This window comes from Martes martes, assembly GCF_963455335.1.
Source record: "Martes martes genome assembly, chromosome: 1".
NCBI classification, from domain to species: domain Eukaryota; kingdom Metazoa; phylum Chordata; class Mammalia; order Carnivora; family Mustelidae; genus Martes; species Martes martes.
The window spans coordinates 76,016,968-76,042,572 of record NC_137888.1 but is presented as its reverse complement, the minus strand read 5'-3'; the positions used below and the strand labels follow the sequence as shown (position 1 = coordinate 76,042,572).

At 40.3% G+C, this 25,605-nt stretch overlaps 2 protein-coding genes across 4 annotated transcripts in view; one reads left to right on the top strand and one right to left on the bottom strand.

Annotated features, from left to right (window-relative positions):
* MED12L (mediator complex subunit 12L) overlaps positions 1-25,605 on the bottom strand; it is a gene marked incomplete at its 3' end in the record, with an annotated part of 315,066 nt that overhangs the window by 99,862 nt on the left and 189,599 nt on the right. The gene's annotated exons all lie outside the window — the stretch shown is intronic.
* Positions 2,844-24,219, top strand: GPR87 (G protein-coupled receptor 87). Of its 2 annotated transcripts, XM_080823942.1 has the most exons (4): positions 3,086-3,423; positions 17,887-18,018; positions 22,402-23,059; positions 23,324-24,121. In XM_080823942.1, exons 2-4 carry the CDS (start codon positions 17,985-17,987, stop codon positions 23,442-23,444), a joined length of 813 nt encoding a protein of 270 aa, XP_080680068.1. In that variant the 5' UTR covers positions 3,086-3,423; positions 17,887-17,984; the 3' UTR covers positions 23,445-24,121. The 2 variants fall into 2 exon arrangements, with proteins under 2 accessions (XP_080680067.1, XP_080680068.1); XM_080823941.1 differs by having other exon boundaries at positions 2,844-3,423; positions 22,402-24,219.

Genomic DNA, 25,605 nt, shown 5'->3' with positions numbered 1-25,605 from the left:
GAGGCACCCCCTACTACATGTCCTACAGAATAGATCCTACCAAATACAGAGCAAACCAATTTTCAAAAGCCAAGGGGACGTTTTTAAAAAAGTAAAAGGAGAGATTGTTCTAAAGATTAAAAGCCTAAAATGAGAGCTAAACCAAATGCCATGTGTAACCAGTGATTGAATGCCACATCAAAAAAATTAAAAGGATATTATTGGGAAATTGCAAAATTTTAATACAGACAGAATATTTTAAAATGTTACTGCTTCAACATTAATCTTGACTGATAATAATATTGTGATTAGGTAAGAGAATATCCTTGTTTTTAGAAAGCACATGCTGAAGAAGCTAAGGGCAAGGCATCTGTCACAAGGACTGCAACTTCAAACAGGTCCCCCCAAAATACTGTGGGGGGGGATAGAGTATGTAAAAAATATTAATAGTGTGTAAGCTGAGATGAAATTTAGTTGCACTATTATTTCAATTTGCCTGTGGACTTGTGGACTTGACACCTTTAAAAATAACATTAGAAGAAAAAAAGTCACCTTCAATTAAAAAATGAAAAAAAAAATTTTTTTTAAACATTGTGGTGGTCGAGAACCACAAACACATATCCCAGGACGTTGTCTTGTACGCAAAATAAATTTGGGGTTTGTAATGGCTAAAACAATGTTATTAAAAGAGCTTCCCTTCATTTAATAGGATCTTCCAATGAAGCAGCAAGATAATTATTGTTATAAAGTCTCCTGTGGCTTTTATGAAATGTGAGACTTGCTATAAAAACCAGCAAAAAAAAAAAAAAAAAATAAGCAGGTTAACCTTTCGGTGATTTGAATGATAAAGTTATGGGCTGTTTTTCAGCTGCTCTTTTCATCAAAGCATTACACTATTTTCGTGACTAAACGTGTACTACTTCCCTTTTTGAATGTTCAGTAAGACCAGCTTGAACAAGTCCCAACTTGAGACTGGCATGATATGCTTCGAGACAAATGCATAAAAGCTGCCTCATGTAAACTTTTTCATTCCCAGACTTAATTTGCATCACTGGCCAAAGCTTTTAAATACGACAATCTGACTATTACGTTCAGCAGAAAGGGAAAAAACTATTCCAACCCCAGCCCACCTCCAGGAAGAGAGAGAGCTGCCTACTACACTGCATGGACAAGCAGACGGCAGCTCCTTCCCTCCTCTGTGAGATCTTTCGAAAACACCAATAGGTACAATGTCAAGGTGCTTTGCTGTACAGGAAGAACTTGGTCCTTACACAGGACAGTTATTTTTTTTACCATAAAAAATTCATTTTGTTAGTTGACCCTAACAGGACAAAGGCAACCCAGGTTAAAAAAAAAAATGTTTTAAAATTTAAGATATGTAACAGAACTGCCTTTATTCCTTCAACAGAAGCTTGTGAAGTATTTGTCCAAATAAGGTCCCTAATATGATTTCACACAGATAACTGGAAATTTGGGATGACAACCCTCGGAAGTTGCAGGGAAAGCCTTTGTCCACACACTTTTAAGAAGGCTACAAGGAAGGTTCTCTCTTTGAACTGACACTTTTAAGACTTGGCAGTTGGTTATTTTGACAGGTTGATTTCACATCATTTACTGCTTATGGATCACAGTGAAAAATGGCAAAAAAGAACAAATTTCAAACTAAGGTCTGCAAGGCACAGCCTTCCTCCTCAGGATGCAATAAACTGGCTTCAAATGTTAAAATCAAAACCCATGGGGAAGAAGTATAAAATGGTACAAAGCAGAGTCGAATCTAAATAACTGTTTGTAAATCTGGCAAATTCTTATAAGATTGAGCCACTATTAAGTCGCTTAATTTTTGTCCAGAGACTTTTCCTAGGGCTGTCTACTTACCTATAACTTAATCTACCCTAAACAGAATGGAATGGAGAACCATTAAAATTGTAGTTGTGTTTCTGTTTAGGAACAAGTAATAGAAGAAAAATAATTCTGATATTCAACTCCCAGTATTTAAATACATATTTGTTTTTCTGTAATAACACAGAAAGAAAACCAATTAGTGTATGTGTGTGTTTGTATGTATATATATAATTTCCTTAAGGCACAAGTAAACACTAAGTATTCTTATTATTGATCTACAACTTCAAAAAAGAGTCTACATTTATTATTTTCATTTATTTTCACCCATGATAGTAAAAGGTTTTGATTCTACTTGGTGAAATTTTTATTTACCTGTTTGTATGTTGCAAAATCTTGCAAATCTTTTGGAGATTTTTATCTGAAAGTTCTAAAAGTAATTACAAATAAGAAAAAGTGATTTTTTAAAAAGTGATTTGATTATATAAATTTATCATTACAGGAAGATTTTTTGAAAAATAAAGTGGTTTTGTCCTTTTTTTTTTTAAGATTTTATTTATTTGAGAGAGAGAGAGAGAGAGAGAGCACAAGCAGGGGGAGGAGCAGCAGCAAGAGGGAGGGAGAAGCAAACTCCCCGCTGACCAAGGAGCCCAACACAGGGCTCCATCCCAGAACCCTGGGACCATGACCTGACCTGAAGGCAGATGTTCAACCAACTGAGCCACCCAGGTACCCACTACTTTATTTTTAAAAATGGAATTTAAGGGATTGGCTGAGAACTCATCCCCACAATAAATTTATTTAAAATATTTTGAATACTGACATTTGTGTATATGTAAAAATAGGTCTACAGATCTCATCAGATTCTTGAGTAGGACAACAGGTTTCCAATGTTATCAATCACAAGTATGAGCACATTTCAATTTTAGTTTTTAAACAGTAAGTAGAATAATATCTTAAAGGATTTGTCTTTCATGAAATATATTCTGCTTCCTTTTAATCCAACTTTAATAAGCAGGAAGGTTGCATGCGTATTTTCTAATTAGCAACGGGAAGCTCCTCCACCCACATGAGAAAGAAAAAAAAGAAAGGAAAGAAGAAAAAGAAAGGAAAGAAAAAAAAGGACAGAAAGAAGGGAAAAGACAGACAGAAATGACCTAAACACTGGGGCTGATTTAGCAGGGGCCAGCCCCAACCTGACACTTCATCTCCTCCTCCTTAAACAGTCCTCTGGCATTCTGAGCTCCAGCCCTCTGTGTTCCCCTTCAGGTGAATCACCGTCAGATTCCTGCAAGTTCAGGAAATGCTCTTCCCCGTTCTACAAATCTCACCTACTCTCAGATGTGAGTCACTTACATTAGCAAGAGAGCAAGTTGCTCAAGCTGTTCGGAGCAGGACAATCTCAAAGGACACCCTCAAGGGGCCCAGGGGAGAACCCACTTTCTCCGACAGGGGAGAAAAATGCTTATTTCTCATGCTGTGCGAGAAAACCCACTTCTCTGTCAACCATAGTTTCAAGGCTTATTCTTAATTAGAGTTCAGGAGCCTGTTTCAACTTGAAGACACCGTATCAGGTGAATGGACACCCAGACACCGCAATGAAAGGTAAATTAAAAAAAATTTTTTTAATTTTCTTAAAAGCTGTGGCTGATAGGACACATCACTAGACTGTAATTATCCTTCTGCTTAAACCTGAGGTCTGAAGAAAACATAGAAATGAGAATACTAACTGCATAAGATAATTTAAGTCTTCCCTCTCTGGGAGGCACCACATTCCAAAACAGGGGCCATATGTTCTTCATGAAGTTTCACTATTTCCAGCTGGGGCGGGTAGAAAATGTAAATTGTGTATTGTGCCTCTAAACATGGAAACGATGACTTGGAAATCATTTAAGTTTAAGTTAAATATTTTTTATCACATTTACTGTATTCAATGAGTAAAATTCATAGCATCTTGTAATTGTTTCTCAAGACCCAAAATGTACATTTGTTTCATAATGTTTCATTCACGTTTTTTTTAAAAAGCAGAAACCAAAAGAAAAAAGATGATTTTCTGTCCAAATTGCTTCATTTTGATAAAAACATCTCAATCTTTTCATCGTACCACAACGAACAGGGTAATCCTCATTCCAATTCCTTCAGAGATCATGTTAAAACATGTCCGGAAAGGCACTGAGAAAACCGCCCGGCTACCAACAAAGGGCTCCAAAACCTTAGTTCGGCCTCACATTCAAACTGTAAGGTAGCTTTTGCTTTACTGAGAAAAACAAAAAACAAGCATGGAGATTTGAACTTGCTGAGTTTATAACAAAGACATGAAAAGATAGGTGAGCTGCAAGTAGGGTGACTTTTGATTCACTAGGTTAACATTTACCTACTAAGGAACTCTGTATTACTAAAACTGTATGGGGCAGGGAGGGCCAGGCACTGATCATATTGTATATCATTATTATTCCTGCCATTCTGAAGTTAACAAAAATCTTTCCTTCTTGAAATTAGGAATCAAGGAGTTTCTCTTAGTCCTTCAGCAATACCCTTTGCTAAGACTATCATTTCCAACACCTACTTGAAGAGTGTTTTTGGTATACGTGGGTGAAGGCAGAGTGGCTGGAGGGATAGTTGGATTCCTGAATACCATATTTAAGGATGTAGGTCAGGAGTGGAGGAGAGGGGAGTAATTAGCAGAAAATCATAACTTTCATGAAGAAGCTAAAGGGAAATTTCCCAGCCAGAGACAGTGTGCTGAGAGGGATTACTGCACTCAGGGAGGGGGTGGGTGAAGGGAGACCAAATGAGAATTGATGTTTTTCTTTAGGTTACCAGTGTGCATGCCCTCTCTTCTCTGTGCATGCCTGCTCTTCTTCCTTCCTTGATATCTCAGGGTTTTGCTTACTTCAAGAACAAAAAATATTTCATGCTTTGCCTTGTACTCAGAAAACGCCACAGAAATTTAACACAGAGGAGACAAGAATAGTCATTTGGTTTTTGTATGCCTCTAAAGGAAAACTAGGAAAACACATAAAACCCCCTCAAAGCCTGTCCTAGTGAGGGCAAGACAGAGTGAGGCAAAATCTAGGTAAAATCACCTGGGAGTAGTCTACAGTCTCCAGGACAGATGTTCTATGCACAGGCAAGGGACAGTAGTTTGATTTAGGGCAGAAAATCCAGGACCCACCGCAAAATGTGAAGGGTTTGAAGACTGTGCCAAAAGTTATCAGAGTGAGCTGGGCAAGCCTCTTCTCCAAGAGCTCAGTGACATCCGTTCACAGTAAAATGTGGGGATCAGATCAGATGGTCATTAGAGGGCCCTTGCACCTCTCCAGTCCCACATAATATACATATATATTATATGTATACATACAAATACACACATACACTAATTGGTTTTCTTCCTGTGTTATTACAGAAAAACAAATATGTATTTAATTTAAATACTAATAGTTGAATATCAGAATTATTTTTCTTCTATTACTTGTTCCTAAACAGAGACATAACTACAATTTTAATGGTTCTCCATTCCATTCTGTTTAGGGTAGATTAAGTTATAGGTAAGTATGCTGAGGTACTAGACTTGGTTACCAAGAACCAAGACTTGGCTCAAACAAAGGAATACTTGGAGGGGACACTGGGTGGAGCCAAACATGATAAGGAGAACTGATCCTTTCCGATTCTGTCCCAGGCAACTACATAATGCTAATCAAATCCCAACCTCTTTAGGTTCCAGATTTTCCCTCTCCAAGATGGAGATGAATACAGTTTGTTCCACTTCCTCAGATAGAAAGATGTGCACTAATACAAACACCAGGGTCACCTGCAGTTCTTACAGTTGTGACCATCAAAAGAGAGGGGAGAGCAGAGGCAACCATGATCTTGTGATTAAAAAGTAGATGAGATGCGGGGGGGAGGGGTTGAGGGAGGAAAGGGAAAACAAACCATAACAATAAAGTTTTAACAGAACCAACTGAGGGTTGATGGAGGGAGGTGGGTGGCGGGAGGGGCTAGATGGGGGGTGGGCATAAAGGAGGGCACTTGTTATGATGAGCACTGGGGGTTGTATGTAAGTGATGAATCGTTGAATTCTACTCCTGAAACCAATATTGCACTATGTGTTAACTAGAATTTAAATAAAAATTTAAAAAAAAACAAATTAGTTTCCAATTAAAGAAAATAAAAACATTTTTAAAAAATGTAGTTGAGGTGAACCATTTGGAAAACATCAGGGTGAAAAAGAAACAAGACTCAAACATTCTGCTTCAGACCAAAGGTCAAAGCCAAACTCCTTCCTGACCAGGTGACAATTTTTTTTTTCCTCTTTAAGGAGGCTCCACATTGGGCATGGAGTCCAACAGAGGACCCAAACTCTGACCCTGAAAATCAAGACCTGAGCCGAGACCCAGAGTCAGATACTTAACCAATTGAACCACCCAGGTGCCCCAACCTGGCGACAATTTATTTTTGTTTTGTTTTGTTTTTGTTTCTGTTTTAAAGATATGATTTTTTTTAAAGATTTTATCTATTTATTTGAGAGAGAGAGAGAGCATTAGAGGGGAGAGGTCAGAGGGAGAAGCAGACTCCCTGCTGAGAAGTAAGCCTGATGTGGGACTCGATCCGGGGACTCCAGGATCATGACCTGAGCCCAAGGCAGATGCTTAACCAACTGAGCCATCCAGGCGCCCCTCTGGTGACAATTTGTAAATATTCTTCCTCCTTACCTAGCAAAAATGGGCAAAATAGAGTTTTTTCTCCACCTTGTACCTAAGTAGCATATTTCATCTTCTATTAACATTCTTATTAACTGAAGATGAAAAAATTTACACTAAAACGCATTTGAAGAAGAGCACTGTTTCACTTGTTATAAGACATCACATTAAGTCATTTGAATCAGTGACTCTTAAATAATGCAATTTCTGAAAGCAATTTCTATCATTTTGGAAAGAGAAGGTAATTCCTTAAACGACTTTCTCTAATGTATTAGATAAAACTCATGACACACACTGCCCTTCTAGCCTTAATACTAAAACAACAATCATAGGGCGCACCTGGGTGGCTCAGTTGGTTGCGCCACTGCCTTCAGCTCGGGTCGTGATCCCAGAGTCCCCGGATCGAGTCCCGCATCGGGCTCCCAGCTCAGCGGGGAGTCTGCTTCTCCCTCTGACCTTCTCCCCTCTCATCTCTCTCTCTCAAATAAATAAATGAAATCTTAAAAAAAAATCATAACACACAGTGATAGCTTAATATATGTCCAAGAGCACTGTGTATTTTAAATGAAGAAAAAGCTTCACTCATATGTAAGGTCTATACTGCCATTACCTCCATTTTACAGCTGAGCAAACTGGAGTTGAAAACGTACCCAAGTAAGCAGCAGAGCTGCGCCCCTGAATCATGTCTATCATCAGTCAGCCAGGCAAACTGTGCAAGTTCGGAGTCAATGTGCTGTTGGCTATTAGTGACCTCTTTCTGATGCATAGTTTGTAAGCAAAATTATATAGACTAGTGATTTACTTCTTGTACTACTTGACTATAGGAACTAAATGACCATCTTGGGTACATGATAGCCCCCCACTATGGAGCTACTTTACTTCCTAGTTTTTCCAAAGGAGGCATCACATTATAATCAGCACATGAACCCTCAATTTGTGTAGAAGCAGCAACAACGGGGCAGTTACGAACACAATGCTCAGACTGACTTGTGTTCAAATCCAGACTCTGTGTCTCACTAGGTGTGTTAATCTGGGCTCTCGCACTCAGCTGTCTGCTGAAGGAACCTCTCTAAGACTCAGTTTATTTGAAAAATGGTGGGTGGGGGGATGGGGAGAGGAGGGTACTACTCTTACGAATACCCAGGACGCAATGAAATAGTTCTGACTATAAGCCAAGCACCAATAAAATAATCTATAAGGATCAATGAGGTAATATTGTGGTAATACCCCATTCAATCATCATATCAATCCAATGATGAATGTTTTACATTAGAGAAAACTGAGGCATAGGTAACGCACCCTAGTAAATGAAAGATCTCCAACTTGAATCCACTGTCTTTTACTAAATTAAAATGTATCTAAATAATTCAGAACCATCCTACCTACAAAACAGTATTAGCCAGCATTTGCCAAACCCTCATTCTTACTAATATTGATGTTGTGCCTCACAAGATAGAAACACAAACACAGACTTCTTCTCTGTTACCAGAGGAGCATTAGCCAGTAGCCTGAACATACTCTCAGGTCAGAGATGCTGGTCTTCAGCCACCAGAGCAACTCTCCAGAGGACAGAGAGTAGGGTCAAACTCTGCAGAAGCCAGTATAAGGGAGGGCAGCTGAAATAAAATCATGGAAGGTCCCTGCACTAAAGATGCTTCTGGTCTAGTTGAAGAAAAGTGGTAACAGAACACTTGGGCTGTCAGCACTCAGCAGCGTGGCTTCAGGCAGGGAGCTGGCAGAAGAGGTGCAAGAAAGGAACACACGGACCTGAGCTGCCTTGATACTGCAGGCACCACAGGGCCTGCCACACTCCATTAGGGATGGACGACTTCCGTGCTCAAGCCTCTTCCTCCTTCTACCTACCAGACACAAAGGTTATAAAGGAAACTGAAAAGAAATTATCAGTGGGCTTCTCAAACCAATTTAGATAAACTGGCTAAAAGAAAAACTTGAACAGCTACAAAATTAATTGTTTACTGGATGCCCTTACAAAGATAGTCCTTCACATCATGATTAGGTCCCATGTGGCTACTCAGGACCCAGAACAACATACAAGACTTAACTTATCAGAGCTACAATTATTTTTTAGTTGTTTCAACCAAACTTTTAAAGGTCTACACAACCGAAATTCAAACAAGATAAAGTCTTGCATTGTGTTGAAGTGCCTATGTAGTACTCACACCATATGCAGCAAAATGAATAAATGAAAGACCAGTAGATGCCATCAAAAACATGACTACTATATGCAGGCAGCAGCGTATTATGATCACTGTTGAAGAGACATTTCCATTGTATGTATTCAACCCCAATATTCCCCTTTCCCTGAAACATTCTAATTTCATGCTGTAGTAATATATTCTAAGAACTGAAATTTCTCAAGTGGTGGGCATATTAGGTTGAACTATGTGAAAATGCCATTTTGACCTATAAAAATAATATGTCCATGTGGTTCAACCTAATACATCAGCAATAAGGAAGAAACAACTTTGGAACTCTTTGAAAGAGCATTCATCCCAAATTAAATACACTGCAATTCAATTCTGAAATCCTATAAACCATCCCACAGCTTGTCTTACAAACTCATCAATTTCAGTTAAAAAGGAAAATACTAAGGGAAAATTGGTAAAAATGAGGAAGAGGTTTGGAGCAGGAATCCCATAACAAGGCTCTGGGTCCCCCTAAGGCATGAATAGAAACGCCAAGGAGAGGCCTGACATAGCCCCACCATGAGTGAAGTTAGATGTCACAAACTGTAACCCACAGATAAATTTTATGTGGTCTGCCCAGTGGGTTAACAAAATTAATCCATAATTTAAAATTCATGTAATCTTATATAAAAATCCATTTTTCTTACAAATCAGATAGTCTGGTAGCAACTGACCCACACACTTGTGTAACAACAATCCAGAGCCTAAGAGTGGGGCAGCACCCCACAGATCATGCAGTCCCCAGCCCTGCTGATTACCTCCCCCGACGCTCCAGCTGTTAGCTGTGTTTTACCAGCCTACTGATACTGTTGATGATTTCACCTTAGACCTGGCTCGCTTTTTCTCACTGACATGACCTACGGGGCTATATTTGAATTTGTAACTCTCCACTCTAGTCTTTTTCCTTAGTGAGCTGTTCAGAAACATCAGAGGACCAGTGTTTGACCAGCCTTCCTCCTGGTCTCTGGCCAGGTCTTTCATGAGATCAGCTGCCAGTTCCTATTCTCTCAGCCCTCCCTGGATTGTACTCTTTTACTTCAGATGGCAAAAGAAGATACACATAAAGATAAAAATGGCAGAAATCCATTAAGATCAGATTAGGTCACAGAAGGCCACATTCCATGAGAGCCTAACATTAAAGCGAATGTCTCCTGAGCCTCACAGTGTTGTCAAGTACTCTGCTGGACTCTTGAGATAGAAGGATTCAGAGATGTCCAGGCATTCAGGCAAACAGGAAAAATGCAAAGTACCTAGAGACCTGAACAGCCAGGCTAAAAACCATAAACAGCTAGAAAACCTAGGGACTGAAGAGCGCTGACACAGTACAGGGGGAAACATGGAAGTCTTTGAGAAGAGGTGGCAGATGAGTGAGGCTCAAAAGCCTGCCCAGTGGACAAGGGAGAAACAGACAGGGAAGGTTTGGTGCAGGAGTGTGGGAGCTGCCAAGTGGGCAGGTAGACAAGATCAGGTCAGCAGGGTACCTAAAGAGTGGCTTGAGAGGTGTTCTGTATAGGACAGAAAGCTCATGAAGGTTATAATGAAAGGAAATATGACAGGCAGAGGAAAGAGAAAACATAGGTGAAAAATATTATAATAATACGAACAGATAGATTACTTATTTCTCCTAGTTGAGCAACTTATCATCTTTATACATCAAATCAGAATTATTTTGATTCAAATATTCCCACTAGTTTTAGAATCACTATTCTAAAAATAAGGTAATTAATGCCAGTGAGGTTGACAGTAGGAATTGCTTTAAAGAAAATGTTGTGTGTGTGCATGCATGTGTGCATATGTGTGTGTGTTTGCAAACACACATATGTGAAATTAATTATATGTGATGCCAGATCCTTTTACTACATATATATGGGGAGTGGGCAATTTATTTCTTCTTTTTATAAGAGGACAAAATAAGAAACAATGAGGGTTTGATGATGATAAAAATGTAAAATATCCACTAGTACTGAAGACCTCATTAAGGAGTTTTTAAATTGCTAATAAAGGTAAGGGAGGAAACTGAAGGAGGACTTGTCTCTTAGGAATCAGTCTTTTCTATTAATTTAATTTGTTTGATTAAACTGTGATCTGAAGAATTAGGGTAGCTAACCTGACACCCATTCTACTGATAGGTATTCTATTGAGAATACCTACCCCTTATCCACAGCTAGAAAACCATAATGATGACCTTATTGGAAAGATGAAGATCACCTCCACCACCATCACCAGGAAAAATAACGTTAACTCTTAAGTATAATGCTTAAGCCATGGAATGACTTTTCTGAAACAAGGAAGAGCATCTCATTAAGCTTGTGGAAAACATTCTTCCTTTCTTCAGGATGGTAACCAAACGAAACTCTTTATCTGCGATCGTAAATTCTGAGAATTTTTTTTTTTTAAGGAACCGGAAGTTACTTGAAATATATTTGGCTCCACATACTCATCTAAAACCACTACTCTGGTTATTGAAACTACAGCCTGTAACCTCTCTAACCAGCCTCTTCTATATCAATAATGCAGAATCCAACTTTGCCAAAACAGAAAGTAAAAATATACACTTCAACTCCGTAAACTGTAAAATTTAACCATATGACTAATAAAAATTGTGTTACTGAGCAGGAAAAAACCTATTTGCCCTGCATTACACCCTTATATTATTGTAGTGCTTACAATATAAAATTGACTTTATATATATTACCACATGACGTCTCAAAGTACCTTTGGGAGCTAGACCAGGCATTCAGTGCTTTCCTCGTTTCAGAGATGTGTAAGTTCAAGCTCTGAGAGGTAAAATGTCTTGTCCAGGGTCACAGACTTAAATACTGAGTCAAAAACTCAATACCTGCCCAGGTTGGAAACACTGGCCAGGCTACTTCTGAGCTTCCACTAATAGAGCCAAATGTCAGAGCAGAGACGCTCTGGGGTCACAACAATGGGAGCTCATTTCCTGGCTTTGCCTCTCACTGTGGGTGATGTTGGGCAGATTGTGGAATCTCCCTAATAAGATTCCCCTTCTGTAAAAAGGGAATAACCGGGTTTGGGGATAAGGTTATGAAGAAGAATTAGACTCAAGCCTTGCCTTCATGGAGTTTACTACCCACTTTACATCACTCCCAAATAAAACCTTGTAAAACAAGTGGTCAGAGGTCAAAAATATGCTAAATCTCGATGTGAACCAAAATACACATAATTTTAAGCTATAGATGTCAAGTGCAACTCTGGAAAGAGAACTTTAGAGTAGGACCTGAAAAACCTGAATGAACAACTGTGTACTTTGCATTCCAACACCTTTGGGATGGGACTCCAAGCAGGCATTAATGAAGTGCCCAATGATGACACTGACCTCATTTTATTACAAAAACAAGTAAATTGTATCCAGTGAGATAACTTGTTTCTTTCCCAAGGCCTCCATCAAAGCTGTTAACTCCCTCACTCCCTCCCTCTCTCTCCCTCAGTTTTAAATTGGGAAAGATTCCTGGGTTAGAAACAATTCCAAAGGCAAGAAAAGCTGTACCTTTCATCAGAAACGTCATATTAGATGTTTTTTATGAGTATTACATCTTTACCACTGATACTTAAGGACACTGCAGCACTATTCCCATTATGAGCTACTGGCTTAGCTAGAAAACATAGTAGAAAAGTTTTCTTTTCTGTAAGATCTGAAATTCTCACAGTTTTGGATATGAGCCTCTGAAGAACAAACTGGAAGGTGGAAGACAAATAGGAGACAGACGACGCCACCAAATAATCACTCCACAAAACGATGAATAGCTGCGACCAGGGAGCGGGCACTTACTGCATTCCCCTTTCAGATCTTGGTCGGAAGGGCAATAAGGAGACCCTGCGCAGCCAGAGAGAGCGAAGGCCTGGCTGTGTTCTAGCAGGGACAGCTGCTGGCACAAGGGGCTCACCAAGCATGCTGAGGTCGAACACAGCGAATCTGAAGGCGGCGGCTATGTGCCCAAGGTAGCAGTTCAGCCCTCCTGGATGCAGACCCTTCCCCTGATGCTCCCATTACCCTTGAAGGGGGACAGCAGAGGGCTGGACGGACGTCCAGCGCACCTGAGCTCGAGTCTCTATTCTACCATTTATAATCTGTCCTTCCTTGGGATCCAGAATCTCATTCTCCCACCAACAAAAGCAGTTTAAGAATAAGTAGTAAGGTTTTTGCTTAAAGACCCCAGCCCAGGACTCAGCATGGTGAAAAGATCAACTGTGACAATAATTCTCAGGTGTGAGCTAAGTAAGTTCTCCCACCACTATTTTTCTGGGTTGCTAAGAGGTAAAAGGAAAATCATTTGGAGAGAATGCTAAGCTACGATCCCTAAAGCAAGAAAATTCAAGACTCGATAGGGAGGAGAACAGAGGAAAAAGAAGAAAAATATATTTATAATTTAAACAGAACATTTGATGATCCACATAGTTCAAATATAGCCACATAAGATTAAATGATAAATGGACCAAAGATTACAAAATCAGGTATCTGAAGGATCAGACAGGTAATGCTCCTGAGTGAGGAGGCCCAGGTATGTCAACAGAGAATGCTGCGAACAGGTAAACCGGAGTGCACTTCCCATTGGGAAGAGGCAGCAAATACCGCTAGAATGCTCATGCTCACTGTTTGCAGATCTCATTTTTCAGGAGATGATCCAAATCCGGGTTCTAATGTGAAATTTCCTGATGTTTTCAACATTGTTCAGGTCAAACAAAATGAGATCTCCAGTTTAGAGGACTGGCAGTCCCTTCACTAGCTGGACAGGGGAAAACAAACCTCCCCCTCCCCCACCCCATCTCCTACCCTCCAAAAGTAAGCTCCAGAATCATTCCTCACTTTTATTCCCAGGCAGTCTAATAGAACTGCAGCTTCCGTTTCAATCAGATCTGAGCTGAATGCTGACTCTACCCATTACCTGCCATGTGAGTCAGGGCAAGTTAATTACGTGTCTGAACCTTGGATCTTCCCACCTGGGGGAGAAAAGGGAATAAAGCACCTGGGTCACAGAACTGCTCTGAAGACTGTAGGAAACATTAGCAATTAGTCCAAGGTCTAAGATAAAGGAGACACCCGGAACACCTTGGTCCGTTCCCACTACCCACATTTAAAAAGCCAGCGTACAGCCAACAACAGCTAACAAAATAGGCAAAGGAGGGTATCAATGGGTGGCAGGAAAAAAAAAGAAGAAAGGGAAAGAAAAGAAAAACAAAACAAAACAGGTCTCTAAGCCTCGATACCATCTAACCTCAGGAATGGCTGTGAGGCTTGGGCCTACCACAGACATCACATTCCTGAGTGCTTTCATCAGCTCTCAGCTAGGGGAGCAGTAGGTGGCCCAACAGGATTCCCACCCATGAACAAGGTCCTGGAACCAAGCCATTACTGCCGCTGTAGCCATCCTCACTGGGACACCATGCAGGAGCTGGGACATGCACAGTGCACACGGCTGCTCTGGAGTCAACCACACGGGGAGCCCTGCAGCTGGAGAACACACAGCCGTCAGAGACGGCTCGGAGACAACTGTAAGGAAGGGCAAGCTCTGAGAGCTGAGAGATCCGTCAAAGGGCTCCTAACAGGGTGGCTAAGACCACAAACCACATGACAGTATCAGCGTGAACAAGGTGGCGAGAACTCGGCTCCCCTTGTGGCCAACCTACCAGTCCCCAAATGCATCCCATGTGTCCCTATGACACACAACAGGAATGAACAAGACAGCCCCTACCCTGTGCAGCTCTGCCAGCTGCCTCATAAACATCCTCCCTTTAACCTTGCATATGAGGGACGTAACATCACACTCGTGCTATACATGAGGAAATGGAGGGTCAGAAAGCTGGAAGCTAAGAGGGCTGGGCTTGAAAGCTAGCACTCCAGCACACTGCTGCCATACTCGGCTAGGAGTAAGGGCAAGGGCAAGGAAATATTTTAAATGCCAGGCATTCAGTGGGAAGCTTAACAGAGTCTTCCATTGGTCGTATGCCTGTCACTCTACCTCCCACCCTTTTCTCTCCTTCCCATCACAGGCACACTTTCTTTGAAATTGTTCCCTCACTTCCTCACCTCACAAACATTACTCAACCCTCTGTCAACAGGCCTCTGCCTCTGCCCTACGCCAACCTCCCCCTCCAAACCGACACACATGCACAGTACAACACATGCAGCCCTGGCAAAGATGAACAGTGACCTCTTTGTTAACTGAATCCTATCCAATGGCACTTTGCTCTCCTGTATTACTTGATTTCCCTGCAGGATAAAACGAATCCTAGCTTCTCATTTCTTGAACTTTCTTCTTGATTCACATGACATTACTTTCCTCTAATAACTGCCCAGCTCTCTGGCCCTCCTTCAGGCACTCCCCCTTCCCTAAAAATGATCTTTAAAAGCATCAACATCAGCCCTGTCCCATTCTCACTCTACTGGATAGGTTCCTCCTGGGTAATCTCATTCCATTCCCACCGCTTGTTCTACAACTGATCCTCTGTTGACCTTAAATGTGTATCACCAGCCAGAAGCACTCCTCTGAGCTCCAGACCTGTACCTTCAATCACCTAGCAGATATCACATGAATATGTGAGCATCCTGAAATCAAAAAATCCAAAACTGGATTGATGGAGAGATTTCCTATCTCTCCATCAATCGATACCATCATCATCCACAGATTACTGCACCTTCTTTGGCCACATTCAGCCTTTCCACATGCTTCTTTCCCATCGGACCTTTAGCAAACTTGTCACAAATACCAGCATCACCGCAGCCATAGAACCTCCCTGACTCCCACTTCCCCTCATCAGGATACATCTCTTTTCTGGGTCCTCCTTAAGGGCTTTCTGTGGTCTCTTGCTGCTGCTTGTGGCTCACCCACTTCTAGACACTGCTCCTCTTCCAGCGGGGTAAACTATATTGGAATTCTTATTATTTAGTAAGGTGTACATGAAGCCAAGAGGGGGCGGGGGGGAAAAACATGTAACTTGGGAAGAGAGAAATGTAAAAATCAAGATGTGTTTGTCAGGTAAACTTCAGGAAATGTTTCCATGAGAAGCTTGATTCGAGAGAAAAAAAAGAAAAGGTTTACTGAATCCAAGGATCATTATTATGAAGATTAGAAAACTAAGTGAAAGAAAGAAAGAAAGAAAGAAAGAAAGAAAGAAAGAAAACTAATCATCCTTCCTCGTAAACTTTGATAAGTAAAAACAGCAGAGTTTCACCTCCTTGTCTTCGTTTAAAAAATCCTGCAACATTTGCACCCAAAAAGGAAAGATTCTTAAGAGCCCTTATCGTCTATGCTCTTTGAAATAAAAAAAATATCTTTTTACCACCCACTACGTACTACACACTGTAGTAACTGGACATGGTACCTAAATTATCAAAGACAGGATTTGGGCAGGGAGGGGAATCACTAAAAATTTGCGAGCCATTATTTTCCGTCTACTACTAATCTAGCACCTAAAAGTCATGTGATACTAGGGAACAGAAAAGAAGGGCAAAGTAACAGAAAAAGATATTAAAAAAATTTTTTTAATTAAAAAAAAAGAAAGAAAGAAAGAAAGAAACAAGTGCCTCTCCATTTGCTGTCAAATTCTTCAATATACTTCTGCCTGCAAAGTGCTCCTTCCCTGTTGACTCAGCCAATGTAACTGCTTACTCCAGCCAGAAATCTGTGTTGTACTTGAAGGAGATGTGGTTACTTGGGGTCTCTTTGCAGCTGTATAGTATATGAGCAACATCGGGAAAGAGACATTACAGTCTCACAGGGTTTCATGAGCAATAGTGTGACTTCCCCTACAGCAAATCATTCATTCCATAAAACTGTCTGACTTTAGCAACATACTTACCAAGACAGTTCTCAAGATTTCTTCTTTTATCAACACTTCAGAAAAACCAGAAAACATAGAATAGACAGGGCTGTTTGAAGAAGAAGTAGGGGAAATGTTCTAAAGCATTCAATGTTACAGGTACATATGATCTCAGTTAATCTTTATATAAGTGTGTGGAATCTGAAGCATGGAAAAGTTCTGGAATTTAGCCAAACGCACATGCCCATCACTCAAACCAAATTAAATTATTCACTCCTAATCATACTTTGAGGTTGGATGGAACATAGTCATCACAGAGAAATACAGGGACTTAACAAGACAAACATTTAAATGATATTAAATCCTTAAGGGAAATCTATGCTTGAGGAAAACACAGAAGCCAGCTCACCAAAATTAGAGTCCTGACAGATTTTCTAGGTTCTTCAGGGCAATTCCAGAAAGGTCAGGTGACTTGACAGAGATCACACAGCTGGTTAGTCTAAACCCAGAACTAGAACCCCAGAGATTATAAGAATAGGATACTAAAAGCATGTGAGCTTATAAAACACTCTTATTATCAGTGCTAGATTTAAAAAAAAAAGGTATTTTTTAAACAATTTCCAATTGCATATAAGTTCCATCACAGATGCATTTATTATATGCTCAGGTTAGGGGAAAAATAGAATTCAGTAGAAGCAGGGATGGGATGATATAAGTTAACACGTCCTGAGCACATTCCTAGACCTAGGTTCTGATAACTGTCTTTTGGACTATTTCATATAATCCTTATTACAATCCTGAAATATGATGATTATGATTCTCATTTCAGAGAAGAGAACACTGAGTCACAGAGACATTATTAACTTTCCCACAGCCATACACTGGCATTCAGATAGACAGCATACACAGAAATGGTCCTTGCTCCATGTCAGACTGGAAAAGGACACAGAAGTATGCAACTCTCCTGTGGCACAGCTGTTTGTATCCAAAGAGCATGCCTTTTCTGAACTGTGAAAGCACATACTATTTTTAAAGAAAAGATAGGGGTGTCTGGGTGGCTCAGTTGGTTGGGTATCTGACTCTTGATTTCAACTCAGGTCATGGTCCCACCCCACACTGGGCTCAGAGGGGAGTCTGTCTGAGATTCTCTCTCTTCCCCTCCCTCCACCCCTCTCCCTGCCCAGCTCTCTAAAATAAATAAAGCTTAGGAAGGAAGAGAGGGAGGAAGGAAGGGAGGGAGGGAGGGAGAGAGGAAGGGAAAAAGGGAGGGAGGAAGGAAGGAAGGGAGAAAAGGAGGGCAGCAGGCAGGCAGGAAGGGAGAGCGATTAAATTACTGTGTTCATATTCCTTCCTAATCCACCCTCCCCTTTTTTGCCCAGGACTCAAGCCAATAATAACCTATGCCGAACCCTGCCCTCAGTCATCCTCAAGTGTTTCCTGACACGTATTTTTGCTTCCAGTCCATCACAGCTAAAGAATGGGGCTCAACCTGACACTTGCAAAACTACCAGGTAAGCCATAGGGGGAAAAAACGCACAGAAAAATCTTCCTTGATCAATAACTGTTATTTATACTGTATGAAAATTTGGGGATTTTATTGGCCACCGAACCAATTAGCAAAATACATCAGCATTTAGCCTGGCCTTTCATTAAATATAAAACAGGGTAGGACAGCATCACCAAGAGAAATTTAACTTGCTATTACTTAATTCTAAGCTTTGTTCCATCTACAGATGTCTCAAAAAGGGACAAGAAAGATTAACATTTGCGGAAGATTTTTAAACCCAAACTAAAGTACCTACAACTTTCCAGGTATAATAATGTAAAAACTAAGGTTCACTGAGGTCTCCCAGGAGGCCAAAGACCACATCTTCCTCCTCTCCTGGGGAACTATTTCAACAATGACCGCACAAGGGCAGCTGTGCCATGGTAGTGACACCCTGTAATTTGCACGACCCATGTGTTTCATTCCTACCAGGCAGGTAGAGCAGTGACATATTGTTGATACTTTCACATTTTGTGCCAAAGAGGGACACACCCCAATGAGCAATAATGTAGCTACACCGAAAGCAAAAGGACCAAGATTCTTCACCACTCTATCATTCCTACCGTGACTGCAATTGAGACAAATTGTAGTTAATGACTTAAGTTACAGAGTGAACATCTACTAAGTACTAGAGACTGTGCTGGAAATAATGTTTGCAGAGAATTTAACTCTTGGGAGATCTGGCAAAATGGCTACAGTTTATTCTCTTTTACAAAGCTATGAAGTGGGGCGCCTGGGTGGCTCAGTGGGTTAAGCCTCTGCCTTCGGCTCAGGTCATGATCTCAGGTCCTGGGATCGAGTTCCGCATCAGGCTCTCTGTTTGGCAGGGAGCCTGCTTCTTCCTCTCTCTCTGCCTGCCTCTCTGCCTACTTGTGATCTCTCTCTGTCAAATAAATAAATAAAATCTTAAAAAAAAAATTAAAAAAAAAAAAAAAAAAAAAACAAAGCTATGAAGTGACTAAACCAGCACGGTCAAATCGGACTTACTGCAATGACACAAAGGCCCTTTATCTGCCCTGCCCAATAAGGTAGTCACATGGGGTTAACTATGTGTGGCTACAAACCCCATGCATTTCTCCAACACACCAGCACAGACAGCCACATCCCACCGCCTCAACACCTCTACAATACTTCTCTCACACACGTGCTGGCACCGAATGTTAATTTCCTGTAGAACTAGAGTTCTATGTCATTGCCTTTGTTGATCTAATTTAAAAGGAGCTGGTGGAGGAAGAGCAGGAGAGAAATCTGCACCCTCAATTGTCACTCTTTATCAAGCTCTGAGCTAAATAATCCAGGTCATAATGTCCTAGTAAACAAGGAGCGTGTGAGAAAATAGCCTTTACACTGTAAAAACACCTTCTAATTTTTCTTAATTGGATCACCAAGCTACCTGTCATTAAAAACCTTCCCTAACTTTGCCAAGTTTTTTTATTGACAGTGAAGAACAACATGATAAAATCAGCCTAGGTGAAGAGAGCCACATACTTTTAATGGCCATTGTTCCTGAGCAGAATACTGTGCACAGAAAGGCTTCTGAGCACACCAACTAGCTTTGGAAAAACTGGGGGCAATGACACAGAAGAGAAGAAATAATAGGAGTGGCTGGCAAAGAATAAAATAACATAGACTTGATTCTTTAAAAAATCAATTAGAGAAAATTCTCTATATGAAGTTTGGAGCCTTCCAGAGCAACTCACAGACAACAAACCAATATTTCCCTCTCTTCTACCATATTATTTCATAAAATAACCCGTAACAAGTTTAACCACTAATTTGCTTAAGCTGCATTATAAATGTGGAATTTGTAAATGAAGAAACAACCAAGCCCAGGCTTATCCTACTGAATTAGAAAGTCCTGTATTCCAAAATGTTAATCCTATACATAAACTAAGGAAGCAAATACTAGGAGGTGACATAATCAACAAGCTGAACACCAGACTCGCAAAGCCACAGTAACCACGGTGGAACAAGGACACTCGTGCTTAATATTTACAAGTTAGGAGACAGAGTATTTGTTAAGTACTATTTTTGACATTCTAATTTAAGACTCCATCTATAATAATAATAATCATAAATGATCAACAAACCATCATTGAATAAGAGTGCTTCTTCATACAATTAAAACTTTAAAACAGAATGACATACTGAGCAGACACACCAGCCTTAACCAACCCAGGGAAGTATGGATCTTTCCACCCCACAGCGGCTATGCACTGTCGTGAGGCAACACTGGGCTTGAAATAGTCCATGGTGAGCATGCTACAGTTGGTGAACCGTTCTATTCGTACTTACAATGGCTTTGAAAACCATTCGTTAATTGGCGTTAAGCACAGCCATCATATCAGGATATGATGTGGTTGCCCCTTTCCAGTCTGTGTCCCTTGGCTAGACCACTGATCCTGATTAAAACTGACTTGTCCTCTCTCGATTTCCCACAGGGTTCTATCCTGGGTTAGAAGAAAGTGTCTGTTAATAGTTTAATTGAGGAAATTAATTCAAGCACTTTCTCAACCCAGGTAAAACTGCACATCTTGGAAAGCTTCTCATAACATGGAGGCTGATGGGGATCTTGTGGTGCAGAAGCGCCAAGAGTCCAACATTTCATTAAGTTAAAATAGGGTTGAATGATACTGTTCCAAACAATATTTGAAACTGGCAACAGTAATGTAGATGGCAGCTGAATCAGGCATTTTAAACTTATAAAGCTCAATAATACTATGGGTCTCATCGTAACAGGCTAGTCCAGGTATAAATTACTAGCCTGTGTAAGGATATTTCAGCCAGGAAAACCAGTTTTTAAAAACACTTGTAGCGGCGAATAAAAGGAAAAGAATTAGAAAGAGTACAAGGTTATTCGGGAAGAGCCTACCCTTAAATTTTAGGCAGCAATTTAAGAACCTGTTTTTGGATTATAATCATCAAACTATCTCCCCTGTTTCGTTTCTTCAAAGAAGGTAACCAAAATAGATACTACACTGCCTGTTATATAAGAAAATGAGGACAAAATTAGTGTTGTTACCTCGAAAATATCATCGTTCCAAAACGTAACTGTCATTATCATAAACACGATTAATTAGTGACAAATAAAACTTCAGTAATGACCTTCTTCCTAAACTTACATCCAAAAAAGTTCATTTGAAAATTGTGTTAGTCCAGGTTTAAAAGAAAAAAAAAAAAAAAGCTGATGACAAAATATAACTGGATGGCCACAAGATTTATTAGGGGATATGCTTGCAAGGGATTGCAGACAGAAAAGCAAGTCCAGCCCCTGTGCAGGAAAAAGGAGCAAGGAGGTCAAGTAGGAAGGTTCACACTACAGTGCGATATGAAGAAAGTTTTCACCAGCCTGAGGAGTCTTCTGGCCAAAGTCATTTGTCAAAGGAAACTCTTCTGTCCCAGGAAAAGTCTTGTCTTAGCATCCTTCCTGTGTTCAGTTACTGACTTAGAGCAGCTCTTGGGAAGCATCCATGAGCAAGGAAATGGTGGCAGACTCAGCCCTGAGCTAGAGCTGCCTGTCGATTTTGCTCTCTTCAGCAGGAGATGCACAAGACCCATTTTCATGGTTGCCACATAAATAAGAGGCCCACACACCATGTTCCTGATTATGTGGTAGAGTGGTATGGCATAGGCCTTTAACAATATGAACTAAAAACTCAAAAAAAAAAGAAAAAAAGTAAAAGGTTTAAAATTTTTACCTAAGTGCAATAGATATAATGTAGACTTGTAAACAAAAATAGGTATGAGCCTACAACTGTTTTTGACAAATTGCCCTCCATGATAATAATCTGATATGTAAACAACTATTTCCTTTTGTTTCTATTCCTGACAATAGTCCCTACTAAAGGCTCTTACATTCCATAAGCAAGCCATAGGCAAAAACTTCAAAATCATCCAGTAGTTTTACTTTCTCAATCGCTGATGATTAAGCAGCTTAAAACTGAGAACAGCCCTCTTATTTTCATTACAGGAAAATCCAATTTTCTGCCCCCAGATTTTTTTTAATACTATTTGTAATGATATCAAACACTAAATTAAAAATCAGGATAATTGGCACCGGTATATTAATCTTCACTTTCAAAAGACTGGCATAAAGAACCAGAAATACCATATTTTACACTCAAGGGACCTCAGTGTGTATGTGTCTGGGGAAAGGGGATGAGGACTGGGGAGAGAGGCCACCAATACTTGGGCCACTCAAAACATTAAAAATGCACTACAGTAACTATTTAAATTGCTAAGACATTTTTTAATTTGCCCCAAACAGCAGTGGCCTGTAAGGGAGGCTAGTAGTCTGCACAGCACACATGAGAAGCTCTGACATCTCATCTCTGCACTTCTCTTACAGATAACGAGCTGCACAGCCAAGGGAGTCACGCTCCAAGTAACATGAGTGATGGACCCGGAAAGAACACCACTGTTAACAACGAGTTTGACACGATCGTCTTGCCTGTGCTTTACCTCATTATATTTGTGGCAAGCATCCTGCTGAACGGTCTAGCAGTGTGGATCTTCTTCCACATTAGGAATAAAACCAGCTTCATATTTTATCTCAAAAACATAGTGGTTGCTGACCTCATCATGACGCTGACATTTCCATTTCGAATAGTGCATGACGCAGGATTCGGACCTTGGTACTTCAACTTTATCCTCTGCCGATACACTTCAGTTTTGTTTTACGCAAACATGTATACATCCATCGTATTTCTTGGGCTCATAAGCATCGATCGCTATCTGAAGGTGGTGAAGCCATTTGGGGACTCTCGCATGTACAGCATAACTTTCACAAAGGTTTTATCTATTTGTGTTTGGGTGATTATGGCTGTTCTGTCCTTGCCTAACATCATTCTAACAAATGGCCAACTAACCAAGGAAAATATTCACGACTGCATGAAACTCAAAAGTCCCTTGGGAGTCAAATGGCATGAAGCAGTCATTTACGTCAACAGCTGCCTGTTTGTGGCTGTGCTGGTGATCCTGATCGGATGTTACATAGCCATATCCAGGTACATTCATAAATCCAGCAGACAATTTATAAGCCAGTCAAGCCGAAAGCGGAAACATAACCAGAGCATACGGGTGGTTGTGGCAGTGTTCTTTACCTGCTTTCTACCCTACCACTTGTGTAGAATTCCTTTTACTTTCAGTCACTTAGACAGACATTTAGATGAATCTGCACACAAAATTCTGTATTACTGCAAAGAAATGACACTTTTCTTATCTGCATGCAATGTTTGCCTGGATCCAATAATTTACTTTTTCATGTGTAGGTCATTTTCAAGAAGGCTATTCAAGAAATCAAATATCAGAACCAGGAGCGAAAGCATCAGGTCACTGCAAAGTGTCAGAAGATCGGAAGTCCGCATATATTATGATTATACAGATGTGTAGGAGTTACAAAGGCCATGAGGCCTCCTTATTTGTTGAAGTCAAAGTGTACAGAATGTAAATAAATGTTTCTTTTGATTATCCTTGCGTCAGCCTATCAAAATATGGATAAAAGAGAACAAAAATGGTATGAAAGTTGGGGATAATGTGGAACTAGAAGAAACATAAAGGCGTGCCCAAAAAGCGAGCTAAGCGAGAGGTGGTGAGTAGCCGAGTGGGAGGTTCATGACTAGGGTGTCAGGAGCAGACTGCAGAGGCAGAGCATGGCAAGGAAATGTCAGTGCACTGCAGCCATCTGCCAGGAAATGCTGCTTTGAAGCCACATCAGAGAGAAGAGAAAGTGGAGAGAAAATAACTATGTAGCTATAAGGTTTAAGATTTGGGCTCATGTATTTCTGATATAACTAGGTACATATTAATTACTAGGCTTTCTGTCATTCCGTCTGTGAATATGTACAACCTGTAGCCATCATCCCTTCACTGTATTTACCAATGTCTAAGACCATTAGAAAAGATTTGTGGTGTGGGTAAGAGGTAGGAGGGAGCAGATTCAACTGTATTTTTTGAGCAATGTGTTTCAAAGATTGAATTCAATTAACTGATTTTAAAAATTCACGCTATTTCAGAGAGAAAAAATGTGACTATAAGGACAAGTGTATCTTGGATAAAACACTACATTTGCCATTATTATCTTGTTTTGCTGTTAAATCCTCATTAGGCAAGGGTAGAGAAGAGAACATGGAGGCTTGGTTAATAATCAAATATATGTGGCTTATAGAAAACTCACTTAATAGTCTTTATTTTAGAAAAACTGGGGTGCCTGGGTGGCTCACTTGGTCAAGCATCTGACTGCTGATCTCAGATCTTGATCTCAGCATTGTGAGTTCAAGTCCCATGTTACACTCCACACTGGGCGTGGTGCTTATATAAAGAAAAGAAAAGAAAATCAAAGAAAAGAAAAGAAAAGGGAAGGGAAGGGAAGGGGAGGGGTGGGGGAGGGAAGGGAAGAGAAAGGAAAGACTAGCAAAACAGTCTTTCCTTTAAGCTATTATCTGCCTTTAGTAGTGTCCTCATTAGCTGAAAAATATTACCTTAAATTGAAGGTAAGAGTGCCACAGATTAAGTCAAATGAGCACAAGGGTAATGTTGTAAATCTTAGAAGATTTACTTCTCCTTCAAGATAAATCCTTAAGCCTTCATTCTTCTCCAAGTCATCAGATGCTTGCGTACTAAGTGCCTGATTTGTTCCTCACATTGTATGAGGAGCTGGGCAAGCACTAAAGAAGAACTGAAGGCATCTTTGCCAATTGGCCAACAAAGAGGACAATGTGGTTACCAGAGACAAAGCACACACATACATAACACAGTGCAATACTTTATTAAACTCTTGTAAACTATCTGCACAACTTCAAAAGTTAAAGTGAACAGATATAAGGGCATGAGAATAACTTAGCCCAACAATGACTACCATCACATAGTACACAACAGAATTTGGGTCCTCCTAAGTTCCTAGTAGGTGAGTCAGGTTTGGCAGAGGGATGGTAGCAAAGTGGTTAAAAGAATGATCTGAGGATCTCTACCAGAATTTCCATCTCCTCATTAAGATTCCAATCCCATAAATTCCAGGGGCACCCTAGTACATGAATTAATACACACCTCATTTGCTCACTTGCATTGCCAACCCCCCATGAAGTGCCCCAGCTGGGTTAAGATTAACTATGTTTTAAAAAAGGAGAAAAAAAAAAAAAGATTAACTATGTTTTAGATCAGCTAATGTGAACAGGCACTTTGGAGGGCTAATTCCTTCCTCCATTCTCCCCATAATGCCCAAAATGAATTACAGCTACACTATACAAAAAGAAGGAGCAACGGTGTGGCTAAGAAAATATTCTCAGAATAATAATGTCTTATCCTCTCCATCCCCTATTTCTCTCTACTACGTCACAGCTCCCAGTCAAAAATCTCAAACTGATACTACCCACTTCACTGTGTAGCTATAAGCTGTTAAATGCGTGGTTATCACAGAACCCTACAAAAAACTAAGAATGTACAATCTTCAATAGCATCAAATGGTTCCACTTAGCACTCTGGGATTAACAAACACTTCTCCACCCCAGACCTCATTTTACCCTCTAATTCATACCTCAATTCTAAAAGGACTTTA